The sequence below is a fragment of the Loxodonta africana genome, chromosome 18 (genome assembly GCF_030014295.1).
Source record: "Loxodonta africana isolate mLoxAfr1 chromosome 18, mLoxAfr1.hap2, whole genome shotgun sequence".
Taxonomy (NCBI): Eukaryota; Metazoa; Chordata; class Mammalia; order Proboscidea; family Elephantidae; genus Loxodonta; species Loxodonta africana.
Genome location: NC_087359.1, coordinates 56,502,762 through 56,519,701, shown reverse-complemented (window position 1 = coordinate 56,519,701; position 16,940 = coordinate 56,502,762). Strand labels below are relative to the sequence as shown.

Sequence of the window (16,940 nt, the reverse complement as noted above, 5' to 3'; positions counted from 1 at the left end):
AAGAAGCACAGAAAAAAAGAAAAACAACTCAAAAAACAGTTTGATTTGCTGGGACGGACGGATCACAGAAACAATTTTTTCTCATTTGACATTAGTGTAGTTGCAACGCTGTTTGTGCAAGAGATAAAATAATTCCTTAAATCATAAAGAAAAAGGGAAACTCTAATTTTTTTGTTAATTTATCTCTGTAAAATTACTAGAAAACTTCTGTGAAATAAACCCAAGTGAAAATGAAAACAAACAAAAAAGGCATAAACTCAGTTGTACTTAATTTGGTTCTTCTCTCTACACCCTCAAGAATTGGGCTCTAACCGTAAGAAGCACTGACTTAAGAGCTCAGAAGAATGAAGACATCACATAAGGGCGCTGTAAGGCATTCAGCACCCCACCGCTAAGGGGAAATTCTGCAGCTGAGCACAACATCCCCGCTGGCTCTTTAACGGATACGGCACACGCAGTAGACTGGTTAGGTAAAGTCGGTTTCCTCTTTAGAAAGAATTCAAAAGCTCCTTCAGCTGCTGCAGAACCTATGTTTTGTTTTTGCTTCAGAATCTCAGAAAAAAAAAAAAAAAGGAAGTATACGAACACAAAGCAGTGAGAGGGCTAGGGAAGGGGGAATCCATTTCTAAGCCCACCTCCTGGGCTCTCGCAGTAAATCTGGTCCCTAGAATCCCAAGCATTTCTGTTTCAAATTTGATACTATCTTGAAATTGTTTTCTTCTCCCTGAAATAGTTCATAAGTTAAAGCCTCTGCCACTTTTCATCCAGTCACGTGTCTAATCAAGTTCATTTGCTTTGGCTTTATGAAAACCCATTTAAAAATGTGATTTCACTGCTGAGTGATTCAGGCTGAAAACACTTCCTGCTGTATAACATATACCTTCTTGTTGTGTGTCATGAAGTCATTTTTGACTCATAGTGACCCTGCAGGACAGAGTAAAACTGCCCCATAGGATTTTCTAGACTGTAATCTTTACAGGAGCAGATTGCCAAGTCTTTTCTTCCACGAAGCCGCTGGTAGGTTTCAACCCCCTTGAAGTTAGCAGCTGAGCACTTAACCATTGAGCCACCAGGGCTCCTTAACATATGTCTTGCTTCTGCATAAAGAATTGTGTAGAAGAAAACCAATCAGCCCCAAATGCTATCTATCCATCTAGGGTCAAAAACAACAGGAGTGGCTTTTAACAAAGTAAAGAAGTATACAACCAATAGACAACTCAAGGTCTCAGGAAAGAAACTGTAATATACCTTGTTTATGTTGGTTAACAATGTTCTGAACCAATTTCTCCCCAAAATCTCTCCTGTAACAGACCATTAAAACTCATTTACAAAATCTCCACTGCAGCTTAATCTAATCCCAGCACAAATAGAATTAAAAAAAAAAAGTTTTAACATGAGTATGACTTCACAAAATGCCAAAGTCATCAGGTTTATACTTCAATACTAAAACACAAAAGCCTGAGGAATATATATACTTCATGGCCACCCAAGACGACAGTGACTGATAACATTTTCCTCCAGAGCTTAGTTACCATGAAGACACAGAACCTGATTTAAGACAGCTCTGGTCTTAAATGGCAACATACTGGCTGTTATACTAAGGAGCCCTGGTGGCAGAGTGGGGCCGTGGTGGCGCAGGGGTTAAGCATTTGGCTGCTAACCAAAAGGTCGACGGTTCGAATCTACCAGCCGCTCTTTGGTAATCTCATGCGGCAGTCCTACTCTGTTCTATGGGGTTGCTATGAGTCGGAATCGACTCGATAGCAGTGAGTTTGGTTTGGTGGCACAGTGGTTAAGCACTTGGCTGTGAACCAAAAGAGAGTGGTTTGAACCTACCAGCCGCTCCACAGGAGAAAGATGTGGCAGTCTGCTTCTGTAAAGATTTACAGCCTTGGAAACCCTATGGGATGGTTCTACTCTGTCCTATAAGGTTGCCAAGAGTGGGGATGAACTCGATGGCAATGGGTTTCATTTTTTTTTTTTTTTTTTAATATTAACATAGTACTCGGTGTATTTCAGGAAATTAAGTAACTGGTATATACCACTAACTCCTCTAAAACATGCATTTTTATGACTTTAGCAAAGAAGAAAAGGATTTCATCCTCTAAATTTAATCTAAGAATTAATTTTCCCACTTTCTTTGCTAATAGGAAACTAAAACTAATTTAAAATTAGAGACTGACTGTAAAAACCATTCCCCAACAATATACAGATCAAAAACATAAAAGTCAAGGTAAAGATATAAACATCAACTGAAATTGAAGAAGCTAACCAAAATATTTCTTCTCAGTTCATATGAAATGTACTACATTGGCTATTTGTCTTTGCACTGACACCAGGACAACAGTTAATAAAACAACGGCACTAAGGACAACCACATTGCAGCAGCTATCATCTACAAAGTACCTGCTGGTGTGAGACCAGGTACTCACCCACGTTCTCAAACTCCACTATGATCCCATGAAGGAAGCATCTGTCGGTGACTAACACACGGGGGCTCAGGGCGATTAACATGTCTAGTAAAAGCTAGTGAAGTGACCGAGCTGGAATTCATGTTCAGCCTGATTCAAGTTGGTGCTCATAAGCACTGCTATGCTGTCCCTCTTGTCTCTTAGAGTTAAGACTTTTTTTTTTTATGCTTACTTGAAAACCTCCAAAAAGAAAATCTGTATCATTTGGTAGCTGATTGAACCACACCTCCTGGTATTTATGCTCTTGTGTAGCCCTCTCCCTTGAACCTGGACTGGCTCTGTGACTAGCTATAATCCATTCCAATGCAGTGGAACTGATGCTGGGCTAGCTGCAGCAACTTCTGCTTTTGTGCTCTGGGGGGTCCTCATCCACCCTGGAAGTTGAGCTATCCTGTGGGAGATACCACGTGGAAGTAGGGAGGGGTGAAGGGAGAAGAGGGGGAGATGGAAGAGAAGGACAGAGATGACCCAGCTGTGCTAGCATTCCAGTCTTGCCACCACCAAGGCTTTCTTGGACATTCCAGCCTCAGCTGCCATCTGAATGCAACCACATGAGTTGCCAAGCAAAACTAAGAGATGAACTACCCAACCCCAGTCAACCCCCAGAATTGTAAGCTAATAAAATGGTTGCTTTTTAAGTCACTAAGCTTCAGCATAGGAGCACTGGTGGCAAAGTGGTTAAGCACTGGGCTGCTAATGGAAATGTTGGCAGTTCGAACCCACCAGCTGCTGTGTGAGAGAAATACGTGGGAATCTGCTTCCTTAAGATTAATCCATTGCCATCGAGTCAATTTCAACTCATGGTGACCCTACGGGGCAGAGGAGAACTGCCCCACAGGGTTTCCAAGGAGCAGCTGATGGATTGGAACTGACAACCTTTTGGTTAGCAGCCAAGCTCTTAACCACTACGCCATCAGGGCTCTTAAGATTACAGCCTTGTAGTTATGAACCAACTCCTGTAAAGCCCACTACAGGCAATCCCCAAATTACAAATGAGTTTCCTTCCTAAATTTGTCTTTAAGTCGAATCTGTACATAAACTGGAACACAGTATGGTTTGTACCTAACGTCAGCTAGTCAAATGTTTATTTTAGTATATGATATGTACTTTACCTTACTATGCTTAAAAAACATTAAAGAAACACATCCAGATACACTAAAAACATCTTTAATAGAATAATACAGTAATAATAATATTTTGATGCGTAGCGCAAAGTAGCGCCTGTTTGTCATTACAAACCATTTTATCTGTCCATTGTTGTTGTCAGGTGCCATCAAGTTGGCTTCTGAATCACAGCAATCCTATGTACAACTGAATGAAACACTGCCTGGTCCTGCACCATCCTCACAACTGTTGCTATGTTTGAGTCCACTGTTGCAGCCACTGTGTCAACCCTTCTCATTGAGGGTCTTCCTCTTTTTCCCTGACCCTCTACTTTACCCAGCATGATGTCCCTCTCCAGGAACTGGTCCCTCCTTGACATGTCCAAAGTATGTGAGACAAAGTCTCGCCACCCTCGCTTCCAAAGGACATTCTGGTTGCACTTTTTCCAAGACAGACCTCTTTGTTCTTCTGACAGTCCACAGTATATTCAATATTCTTCGCTAACACCATAATTCAGGCATCGATTCTTCTTTGGTCTTCCTTATTCACTGTCCAGCTTTTGTATGCATGCAAAGCGACTGAAAATACCATGGCTTGGGTCAGACGCATCTTAATCCTCAAACTGACATCTTTGCTTTTTAACAGTTTATAGAGGTTTTTTGCAGCGGATCTGCCCAATGCAATACATCATTTGATTTCCTGACTGCTGCTTCCACAGGTGTTGTTTATGGATCCAAGTAAAATAAAATCCTTGACAACTTCAATCTTTTCTCTGTTTGTACGATGTTGCTCATTGGTCCAGTTGTGAGGATTTTTATTTTCTTTCTGTTGAGATGTAATTCATCCCGAAGGCCGTGGTCTTTGACCTTCATCATTAAGTGCTTCAAGTCCTCTTCCCTTTCAACAAGCAAGGTTATGTTACCTGCATATTGCAGGTTAAGGAGTCTTCCTCCAATCCTTATGCCCCATTCTTCTTCATACAGCCCAGCTTCTCGGATTATTTGCTCAGCATACAGATTTAATAAATATGGTAAGAGAATACAACCCTCACACCCTTCCTGATTTTAAACGACTCAGTACCCCCTTGCTCTGTTCAAATGATTGCCTCTTAGTCTATGTACAGGTTCTACGCGAGCACAATTAAGCGTTCTGGAGTCCCATTCTTTGTAAAGCTACCCATAATCTGTTATGATCCACACAGTCAAATGCCTTTGCATAGCCAATAAAACACAGGTAAACATCTTTCTGGTATTCTCTTTTTTCAGCCAAGAGCCATCTAACATAAGCAGTGATATCCCTCATTCCACGTCTTCTGAATCCGGCTTGAATTTCTGGCAGATCCCTGTCGATGCACTGTTGCCACTGTTTTTGAATTACCTTCAGCAGAATTTTGCTTGTGTGTGATTATTAATGGTATTATTCGATAATTTCCACATTCTGCTGGATCACCTTTCTTTGGAATGGGCACAAATATGGATCTCTTTCAGTCAGCTGGCCAGGTAGCTGTCTTTCAATTTCTTCGCATAGGTGAGTGAGCACTTCCAGTGCTGCACCTATTTGTTGAAACATCTCAATTGGTATTCAGTTAATTCCCGGAGCCTTGTTTTTTGCCAATGCCCTTAGTGCAGCTTGGACTTCGTCCTTCAGTACCATTGGTTCTTGATCATAAATGACAGGCACAGAGGTTAGGACTTAGAACACATATTTTTGGGGGGGCATAATTCAATCTATAACATGCCACCCTTTGGCCTCCCCCAAATTCATGTTCTTGCCACATGCAAAACACATTCTCCCCAGCACATCATCCAAAAAGTCTTAACTTCGAGTCCAAAATTTCATCTTTGAATCATCTAAATCAGATACGAGTGAAGCTTTAAGCATTCTACCCCAGGGAAAAATTCCTCTTCATCTGTGAACCTGTGAAATCTTGAATACAAGTTACCTGTTTTCAAAGTACAATGGTGGACCAGGCACAAAGCAGACATTTCCATGGCAAATGGGAGAAACTGGAGGGAAGGAAGGGATAATAGGCACCAGGCAAGGCCAAAACCCAGCAGAACAAACTAAATTAGCTCTCAAGGCTTGGGAGCCCTGGTGGTGCAATGGTTAAGAGCTTGGCTACTAACCAAAAAGGTCAGCAGTTTGAATCCATCAACTGCTCCTTGGAAACCTATGGAACAGTTCTACTTTGTCCAGTAGGGTGTCTACGAGTTGGAATCAACTCGATGGCAATGGGTTGGGTTTTTTTGTTTTCTCAAGGCTTAAAAATAATTCTCTCTTCTCTGAGACCACCTGGGCAATGGCCCTGCCCTCCAGTATCTGGGTGGAGGCCTCTCAGCGCTGGACTTCAGCTCCACCTTCCAGGCCCTCTTGGATGACAACTCTGCTCCCTCTGCTTTAGGCGGCCCCAATTCTCTTGGTCCATCTCAGTGGCAATCCCAGCTCCTCAGCCCCCGGCAGATCCCGTTCTTCTGCTCCTTGGGCATGGTAGTCTCATCCCCCTGCCACATGTTAACAGCAGCCCCACACTCTGGAGTCAGCGAAGGTCTGACTCTTTTAAACCTAAAAGGCCATGACTCCAGCCTTTAAAACAGCTGTAGCCCTGCTTCCTGTGCTTCTTCCAACAGTTTTGCTGATCTCTGAGCTGCTCCAGCGATGGTCCTTTAGAGGACAATAGATGTACCTCCTTTTGCCTGCTTCTTACCTGTAGAATTCCAAGAGGCCGAAAGTGTTCTGTCTTTTCATTCTTTCTCTGTCCTCTTCAGTCTAAGCTGATGGGTTTCCTGCTGTGGTAGTTGGTTAGATTCATCAGTCACAGGCTTCAGCTCTTTAACAAAAGACTGTGCAGCCATGTCCTTGGTGAAAATTCTAGGACATATATCCTTAGTTTATACAACAGAATTTTCCAAATCTTTAAGTTCTGTTTTCATTTTGCATAGTTCATTTTTAAATCCATTACTTTCATCTCGTAGTTTAGTAGAAGCGGCGAGGAGAAACCACGTGGCCCCTTTTAAGATACTGCTTAGAAATCTCATCAGCCAGATATCCAAGTTCACCACTTACAAGTTTCACCTTCTACCAAACATTTGAACATAATTCAGACAAGTTCTTTGCCACTGCATAAAAAACATCTCCCTTCCTCCATTGTCTAATCACGTTTATCATGTTCTTTTAAAGTCTCACCAGAAGCACATTAACGTCCACATTTCTAGCAAAATCCTGTTGCTGGCACCATACGTATTCTCTAAGATGATAGAAACTTTCTCTATAGCCCCCCTCACTTCCTTCGGAGCCCTCACCAGAACTGCCTTTGACATCTATAATTCCACCAACAGCCTCTTCAAGGCAACGTAGGCTTTTACTATAAGGCACTTAAAACTCTTCCAGCCTCGTGAAGAGCGTGCTTCTTGGCTCAAGTAGACACATGAGACTGAATGGGCAGCTTCTGTTCAGAGGTGAGATGAAAAGGCAGAAAGGGACAAGAGCTGGCTGAATGGACATGGGAAATCCAGGGTAGACAGGAGGAGTGTACTGTCACATTATCGGGAGAGCAACTAGGGTCACATAACAATGTGTGTATAAATTTCTTTATGAGAAACTAACTTGAACTGTAAACTTTCACTTAAAGCACAATTTAAAAAATACATATATTACGGAAAAAAAAAAAAAAAAAACTCTTCCAGCCTCTATCCATTACCCAATTCCAAAACAGCTTCCACATTTTAGGTATCTGTTACAGCAGTGCCCTACACTCCTGGTACCAAATTCTGCCTTAGTTATCTAGTGCTACTATAACAGAAATAACACAAGCGGGTGGGTTTAACAAACAGAAATTTATTTTCTCACAGTTTAGGAGGCCAGAGGTGCAAATTCAGCATGCTGGCTGTATGCAAAGGCTTTCTCTCTCTGTTGGCTCTGAAGGATGGTCTTTGTCTATTCAGCTCCTGGTTCCTTGGAGATCTCCATGTGTCCTGACATCCATCTTATCCCATCTCTTTTCAGCTTGATTGTTTAATCTCTTTTACATCTCAAAAGAAACTGATTCAAGATACACCCTGCACTAATTTCACCTCATTAACATAACAAGGACATCCATTCCCAAAGGGGATTATAACCACGGGTATAAATGTTAGGATTAATAACATGTATTCTGGGGGGGGACATAATTCAATCTGTAAGTTAATTATTTAGTTTTGCTTCCAGAGCTTTGTTTCCAGTGTTTTGGAGTACTTGAATCAATGCATTTTCAACCTACCAGCAACAAATGCTCTGTGTTTCTAAAACAGGCTCTGTTCACCTCTTCATTAAAAATTAGGCTGCCCGTGGGAAAATGCTCATGATAAATACCTGATATAATGCTAACCAAAACAATCAAACAAAGGATATCAAGTTGCATATATAGCAGTATACTGTCAACTTTGTAAAACAGTACGTATAGAAAGATACATGAAAATGTTAATAATGATTATCCCTAAGTGGTAGAATCACCGGTTATTTTTAAACTGTTTCATCTGTTCTTGATATTTCCTAGCTCTACATTTAACCTTTTCTTAGGATACTATAAAAAAAAAAAATTTTTTTTTTTTTTTTTTTAGGATACTATAATAGCGACATTTTAAGTACTACTGTGGTAACAAATTACATTCAAACAGATTTTTGCACTGTTTTGAAAACGGGTAACAGAAGGGGAAGTGGAAGATAAAAGGAGCAATAGTAGCGTTCTTTTCTTTGCTGAGCTGCTGAGGCTTCCTGCCCTGGTTTTCTGAAAATAATTTACTTCCTCCCCTCATGAGCTCTGTATCTGTCCCAACCTATAACTAGTATTCTACGTGACTTCAAATCCTGTAGGAGTAACGATCTAAAGAAAACCTGGTAGGAATATCAACATTACCAGTTAAATCTTCAAAAAGTTATCTGAAATCAGCTATTAACAAATGGAAACAAAACAATATAAAAGACTTGCTCATCAAACATCACAGATGTTAGGACATGCTAGGGCAAGCTATAATTAAACATCTTCTCATGGGCTTACAACTCGGGATTACTCATTTTTATATCTTTGTATAGTTCTCTAACAAACAAATGTGTGATACTTCAAACAAGTCTTCAATCTTTAGGATAAACCACCATATTTTATGAAGAGACATTTAGTTCAGATTTAACTACAGAAATTGGCAGACAGATGATGAAGTGGTAATGGTGTACCCTAAGGCAGTGAGCCTCAATCTTTCATGTGCATACATTTCACCAGGCGATCTTGTTAACTACAGATTCCTATTCAGTTGCTCTGGGGTGGGGCCTAAGATTCCACATTCCTAACAAGCTCCCAGGTAATGCCATTGCTGTGTCATGAGTCATGGGCCAGAGTTACAGTAGCAAGGATTGAAGGGACACCACTGGCTAGAGCTGAGCAGGGCATCTTCATTAGGCACCAGGATGTGGTCATTAAATACGAAAGAGCAGAGACTTGCTTTTGTCAATACCACGAGAGACACTGAGTCACTCTAACATATTCATTTTATAGAATGAAATACAACTGCCCATAGACTAGGGCACTAGCGTTTCTCCTTGTAGCATTTCACCCCCAGTACCTTAAGCTAACCCCCCTTTGATGCAGTACAAAGACGGAGATTCTGGGCTTGCAAAGCTTAGGGACCAGACCCTGGATTGTGGCAGTGCCATCAAGGTAATGCCACTCTGTGAAACTAAGTGACCAGCCGACATCACTAAGTGTGTGACATCTTGATCAGCTATCTCGACTTAGAACAAGCAGAAAGTCAACCCTGTAGAAATAGTGCAAGTGTTGAAAAACACAAGTGTTACGGATTGAACTGTGTCCCCCCAAAATATGTGTTGTAAATCCTCACTTCTATGCCTATGGTTATAATCCCACTTGGGAATGGGTCGTCTTTGTTATCTAAATGGGCAGAATTAGTGTGGGGTGTATCTTGAGTCAATCTGTTTTGAGATATAAAAGAGATCAAAGAAGCAAGCTAGGAAGGGGTGGGAGAGGTGCCAAGCTACAGGAAGATCAACCAGGAGCAGAAGCTCAAAAGAAACAAGGACCTTCCTCCAGAGCCAACAGTGAGAAAAAGCGTTCCCCTAGAGCCAGCACCCTAAATTCAGACTTCTGGCCTTCTAAACTGTGAGAAAAGAAATTTGTTTGTTAAAGCCCCCCATTTGTGGTATTTCTGCTATTGCAGTAATAGATAACAAAGACAAGTTTAGCAGCACTAGATAATAAGACACAAGGGAAGTGAAATCTCAAAATAAATATACCAGAACTTAGGTTTTATTTGTTTTGTTCTTAGGGATAATAACCTAATGATCAGCCACCAAAGGCATGGTAAATCCATGAGGGTAGTGGTCTGTTTTCCTGATCACAGCACCCTAGCGCCCCACCCTAGGGCCCAGAAGTACCTCTGACCCACAGGCACCCAGTAAATATTTGAGTGCATGAACAAATGAGTACTGACAGAGAGTGGGAGTTAATTTCTTTGGTATTTACATCTTAGTATCAAGGATTCCACAGAGCTATAGAAAACTATTCTTTATGATTTCAACACTGGTCAGGCCAGGCAGGCTGTAAACATTTGATTTCCTGAAGACAACGAACATGTCTCTCAGCCTTTAGCTTATTCAAACAGTCAGAGTTTACAGTCTACTCTTGCATTCCTACACAGAACTTCCTTTTCTCTAAAAACAGAGGGTAGGGCCTTAACCACAAGACTAGAAACTGCTACATGCTGGTAGTTGTTTTTGACAGAATAATTTAGAAAATGTGTATTCTTCTTCCTTTTTACACTTTCATAGACATGACTTTTTTTTAATTGTGGTAAAAATACATATCACAAAACATTTGCCATTTTAAACATTTTTACATGTACAATTCAGTGACATTAAGTATATTCACCATGCTGGGCAAACTATCACCACTAGACCTAATTTAACATAAAATAAACCTCATGAGAGCTTTTTAAACGGTCAGAAACAAAAGTAAAGATAGAAAACACGCTGAGAGTTCCCCAAAAGGCTAAATACAGAGTTACCATATGACCCAGCAATTCCTCGCCTTGGTACAGGTAGTTTCGGACTTATGATGGGGTTCTATTCTGACATAAGTTGGTTCTGATGTTAAGTCAAATGCCTTTTTTTTTTTTAGTTTTCATAATTACTGCCTTTTTAAAAATCTGTAGCTTTATAAATCCGATCTTTATTTGTCTTTGAATATCTAAGAATGATAACATAGCAAATTACACACTGCAACGTTGTATGTAGTACACATTACTAACAATAAGATGTACAAAAAAACAAACAGATGGTCATAAGTACGGTTCATCATAATTTGAATACCTTGTAAGTCAGGGACTACCTGTATGTACCCCAAGAGAACTGCAAACAGATGTCTACACAAAAACCTGTACATGAATGTTCATGGCAGCATTATTCATAATGGCCAAAAAGTATAAACAATCCAAACGTCCATCAACTGACGAATGGATCGATAAAATGTGGTAGAGCCATATAACGGAATACTACTCAAACATAAAAAGGAATGAAGTACTGATACATGCTATGACATGGATGAACCTTGAAATATCATGCTAGATGAAAGGAGTGAGACACAAAAAACCACATACTACATGATTCCATTTACATGAAATGACCAGAATAGGCAAATATATTATAGAGACAAAAATCAGGTTAGTGGTCGCTGGGAGGGGTGACTGCTAATGGGAAGGGGTTTCTTTTTGGGATGATGAAACTGTTCTGGAATTAGATAGAGGTAATGGTTGCATAGCTTTACAAATACACAAAAACCCACTGAACTGTGTATTTTAAAGCATGAATTTTATACTATGTGAATCATACCTCAACACAAAAAATGACATAAGGAAATAAAATCAGCTAGTAAAAAATATGCACAAATGTGAAGCATCCCTCCCTCTCTGGTCTTCTCACTCTTCTCCCAGGCAAAATCTTTGACCAAAAAGCCGTAACATTTATGTAGTTATTCTGAAAAGGACTGGAACTCTAAAAATATCCTAACCACTAGACAAAAGCAGCTGCTTATTTTGATAACACTTTTGTAACACAGACCTTCCTTAAAATGCAAGTTGACAGAGGGCTTATTCTACAAACTCAGAAGTGTACAATCCACTAGAATTAGCTTTGAGGAGACACTGTTGTAACTGGCACCGGCACACATTCCAGTTCACAAAAAAGAACTTTTATTATCCAGTCTAGTTAGAAGGCAATGTCATCACGAACCTAAGTGTGATGGATGGTCTCCTAGTGTTTTCTGTCTCAAGTCCAAGAAGACAACGGGCCTCAAAAACAAACAATAACAAAAAATAACCTATACTAAACTACATTAAATTACAGAAAAGTACACCCTGTATTTAAATTATTGGATATAAAATTTAAAAGAATATGGGTATGGAAATCAAATGCTGCATCATCTACGAAGAGATCACACTAAATTTTTTAAAAGATGCCTTCAATATCACGCAAGAAATTAATAAGCACTACCCCCAGGTATTAACCTCATCCATTCGGTGTCAACTCCACTGCTGTGTAACTGCAGACTTAAACAACAGCCATGCTCATATATAAGATAACTTAATTGGCTTAAACATTAGTCATATAAAAAATAAGAAAAACCTTTTGCCATCGAGTCGATTCTGACTCATAGCGACCCTACAGGACAGAGCAGAACTGCCCCCATAGGATTTCCAAAGATTGGCTGGTGGATTCGAACTGCCCACCTCTTGGTTAGCAGCCAAGCTCTTAACCACTATACCACCAGGGTTCCTATATCTTAACTGGCTTAAACCTTAGTCATATAGTAAGAGGTATTTTAAGCTCTCTCTTTTGAACAACATCCTAGATTTAGAACCTTTCTTCTGTAATAGCAGAAGGAATAATGCAGATGTTTTCAAATGAAAATCAATATGAGTGCATTTTAAGGCCTGAAAAGCATTCACCAAATCAGGAGAACCATACCTAGATCCTGTCCCCAGTTTTGCTACTACAATATGAATGATGTATGGCCTACACCAGCTCTTCAAGGATGGATGACAGGTTTTTGTTTTTTTTTTTAAATATATAAAAGCCAAAGAAAGCATGGTGAGTGTCCCTAATAATGGGAGCATGCAAAGCCAATCATTACAACACTATTCTACCAATTGTACTTTTCAAATTCAATGTAACATGGAAGTTACTAGGATGACAGTATCGATTAATATCAAACGTGACCTAGAGAAATTCAGATGGAATCTTACTCAGAAAGTATTTATTAAGCACCTATGTCAACAGTAACCTGTCCTATCACACACTGGCAGTAGGTTGTAATCTTTTTCTGTAAATGTTTAAGGGCGTCAAGAGACCATGTGGCTTTCCTTTATCTTTGATAACCCTGTCCCCACTGGAAAAGATAACTGTGCCACTTGAAAGTATATTTAGCGTCCCCTTTCAGCACTGGTCTCTTTCAATCTGTTTTTCCGTATTCCTGCACCTCTGTATTTGCTCCATCAAACATTTCATTTTTCTTCTTCTGCTCTTCCAACACAGTTTTCACCTTCACTTTGAATTCTAAATCATCTCGAATGGGATTATTCTAATTTTTTTCAAACAATGCATTCAAGATCATGTGAGATATTACTAGGTACTACTTTCAGACACTAACCCCATTCATTTAGCGTTAACATTGTTTCTCAACCCCTACCTCTCCCGCTCTTTAGACTTCCCCTTCCAACACCCATTCTGTCTCCAGCTTTAGCTCTCCCTAAGTCACATGCCTGCCCCACATTTTCCTCAGGCTCTCTAAAATCAACTCCCATCCCCAAGGCAGGTTTTCCTAAATAAGGTCCACCTCCCCCAACTCTCTTCATTCATCACTGCCCTCCGGGAGCTCCTCGGATTTTGTTCGGGTCTCACACCCCTAGCTCTCCCCAACCGCGGACCCCACCCCTGTGTCGTCCTTCATCGCTCCACACAGCATAGGGAACGCCCCTCACGCGTCCCTTCGACCCCCAAACATGCCCCTTCCCCTAAGACCCCCGCAGCACCCACCTACCCCTGCTCCCAGACCTACCAGGTCTCCTCTCACCTTTAGGGCCCCTTTCCTGCACCCCTCAGAGTCTTTGGACACTCCCGCCCCTCGAGGTCCTCACTCCCTCGCCCACCCTCTCCGCACCCCACGCCTTCGCCCGGGCCCGCAGCGCCCCTTGGGGCGCGGCCCGCCGACCTGCCTCCGCGCCTCCCGCAGCCCCTGCAGCCTCTGGCCCAGCTCGCGCCGGTAGCTCTGCGCCGCCTCCACGTTCTCACGGGCCTCCTGCAGCAGCAGCTCGGGCTCCAGCTCCATGGCCCGCCTCGTCCTGCCGCACGGCCGGCGGCTCCGGGCGCGGGCTCCTGACTGTCCCGGCCGCTGCCGAGCCGCCCGGCGCGGCCTCTCGCAGGCGGAAGCGCCGCCACGCCCCGCCCCGCGGCGGCCTTGATTGACGGCCTTGATTGACGCCCGGCGCGCAGGGCTTCCAGCCACAGGGGCGTCGCGGGCAGAGTCGGCGTCCGCCGCGAGCGGGCTCCCAGCAGAGCCCCGCGCGCTGTGCTTCCTCGGGAAGTACGTGGCGGCGAGCGAAGATTAATAACTAACACTGCCTGAGTGCTTTCCTCCTCTAGTCTCAGTCTGGCCTCACTAACAATCCTATTTGTATCTCCATTTCACAGCAAAGAAGCTGAGGGACAAAGAGGTGAATCAACTTTCCCAAGTCCCCAGGATTTAAACTCAAATCTGACTCCAGCGCCCTGGCTTTTAATTCGTCATTATACTACCCCCCTAGTAAATGAGCAGGAGTCCCTGGTTGGCGCAAATGGGTAAGCACTGGACCACTAAAGTCAAGGTCTCTGATGCAAACCTACCCAGAGGCGCCTGGGAGGTAAGTAAGACCTGGCCATCTACTTCCAAAAGGTCAGAGTCTGGAAAACACTATGAAGCGGTTCCACTCTGCACACATGTGGTCTCCGTGAGTCTGAACTGCTCTACAGCCACTAACAATAAATGAGCATCCTACCAGAGGCAGGCATTTTCTGAGGTTATTATGAACCAGACACACACCAGACAAGGACCCCATCACCCAGAAGCTCACAGACTAATGAGAAAGCCAAGTCAAACTGAAGACCAAAAATACAGTAGTACTGGCATAAATCTAAGACATTGGTCTGTAGACTTTTTCTGTAAGAGCTAGACAATAAATATTTCGGACTTTGAGGGTCATAAGGTCTCTGTGGCAACTACTCAACTCTGCTGTAGCAGGAAAGCAGCCACAATGAACAAATGGGCATGGCCATGTGTAAACAAAACTTGATTTATGAACTCTGAAATCTGAATTTCCTGTAACCCTCACCTATGGCAAATACTCTTTTCATTTTTGTTCCAACTATTTAAAAAGAAAAAAAAATTCTTAGTCCACAGGCCACACAAAAACAGGTAGTGGGCTGGATTTGCCTGTGGGCCATAGTTTGCCCACCCCAGGACTAAGATGTCAGAACTGACAGTTGCCTCAGTCAGGACCAGAGACAAAACTCGATTTGCTCAAGATTATTCAGTGAATTTGTACTATAGGCTAGATTCCAGTTTTTCTGGGTCAGGCTAAGGTTCTATTAAGTAAATGACCCCGACACTTGCAAATAGAAAAGTTTTCGACAGGGAAGTGTTTCTAGAGAAAGTGGACATTAGCTTTATCCTTAAGATAAGGTACTCTGGCACTTAGGTACTCAACAAGTATCTGTAGGTATTAATTGAAGTATTAATAACTAAATATGAATTTAGGTATTAATAACTAGTAAAAATGGGGAAAGGCACCCCAGGTAGGAAAACATGAATTGAGTAAGGGTATAAGGACCTGAAGATGGAAATATGAGTAGTTTGAGAAAGACAGAGGGCACCAGTTTGGCTGGAAAGGGAGAACTGAACTAGGAGATGAACTTAAGAGAGAAGGGCCATGGAGTTCAGGTTAAAATGTTTTAACCTTAATGAGTAGACATTAAAAGATTTTTGTTTAGAACAACTAAATAAACCTATAACAAAAGAAGAGGTAATTAAAAAACTCCCAAAAAAGAAAAGCCCTGGCCCAGACGGCTTCACTGCAGAGTTCTAGCAAACTTTCAGAGAAGAGTTAATACCACTACTACTAAAGGTATTTCAGAGCTTAGAAAAGGATGGAATATTCCCAAACTCATTCTATGAAGCCAGCATGACCCTGATACCAAAACCATGAAAAAACACCACAAAAAAAGAAAATTACAGACCAATATCCCTCATGAACTTAAACACAAAAATCCCCAACAAAATTCTAGTCAATAGAATTCAATAACATATCAAAAAATAATTCACCATGACCAAGTGGGATTCATACCAGGTAGGCAGGGATGGTTCAACATTAGGAAAACAATCAATACGATCCATCACATAAATAAAACAAAAGACAAAAACCACATGATCTTATCAATTCATGCAGAAAAAGCATTTGACAGAGTCCAACACCCATTCATGATAAAAAAAAAAAAAAAAAAACCTCTCAGCAAAATAGGAATAGAAGGGAAATTCCTCAACATAACAAAGGGCATTTATACAAAGCCAACAGCCAACATCATCCTAAATGGAGAGAGTCTGAAAGCATTCCCCTTGGGAACGAGAACCAGACAAGGATGCCCTTTGTCACCACTTTTATTCAATATCCTGCTGGAGATCCTAGCCAGAGCAATTAGGCTAGAAAAAGAAATAAAGGGTATCCAAATTGGTAAGGAAGAAGTAAAAGTATCTGTATTTGTAAATGATATGATCTCATACACAGAAAACCCTAAAGAATCTACAACACAACTGCTGGAACTAATAGAAGAATACAGCAAAGCATCAGTACATAAGACAAACAAACAAAAATCAGTTGGATTCATCTATGCCAACAAGAGAATAGAATACCGAAGAGGAAATCACCCAAGATTTTTGCATGTGCAGTCTTATTTGCAAAATAATGTTTTAAGAAGATAAATGATGGAGAGGCAGGACTTGGGTTTGTCTTAAGGTAGAGCTTGGAAGATAGTAAATCCTCAAAAAATATTTGTTCAGTGAAATGAATATATGTAGGATATGTTTTAGGGGGTGGGAGGAGGGACAGTTAGGGAAAAATCATATGGCATTAGTCCTGGTGTGATATGATGGAGGCTTGAATTAGGACAGTGGCCTTTCTTACAGAGGTTTGACAGTAAAAAAAGGAGAAAAGATAGCCAAACGGTTCAAGGGAATAGGAGAGCAGAGGCACAATATGAATAAAATAGTTTAAAATAGAATTTATTAAATGTTCTTGA

General features: G+C 41.4%; 1 protein-coding gene across 1 annotated transcript in view; it reads right to left on the bottom strand.

The window, feature by feature from the left end:
- The window catches only part of CRLF3 (cytokine receptor like factor 3), a 39,418-nt gene extending 25,459 nt beyond the window's left edge, over window positions 1-13,959 (bottom strand). Inside the window, exon 1 of the mRNA XM_064271431.1 lies at window positions 13,825-13,959. Coding sequence (XP_064127501.1) covers window positions 13,825-13,941 — 117 coding nt within the window. The 5' untranslated portion in view covers window positions 13,942-13,959. The remainder of the gene's footprint in view (window positions 1-13,824) is intronic.
- Between the last annotated feature and the right edge of the window lie 2,981 nt (window positions 13,960-16,940).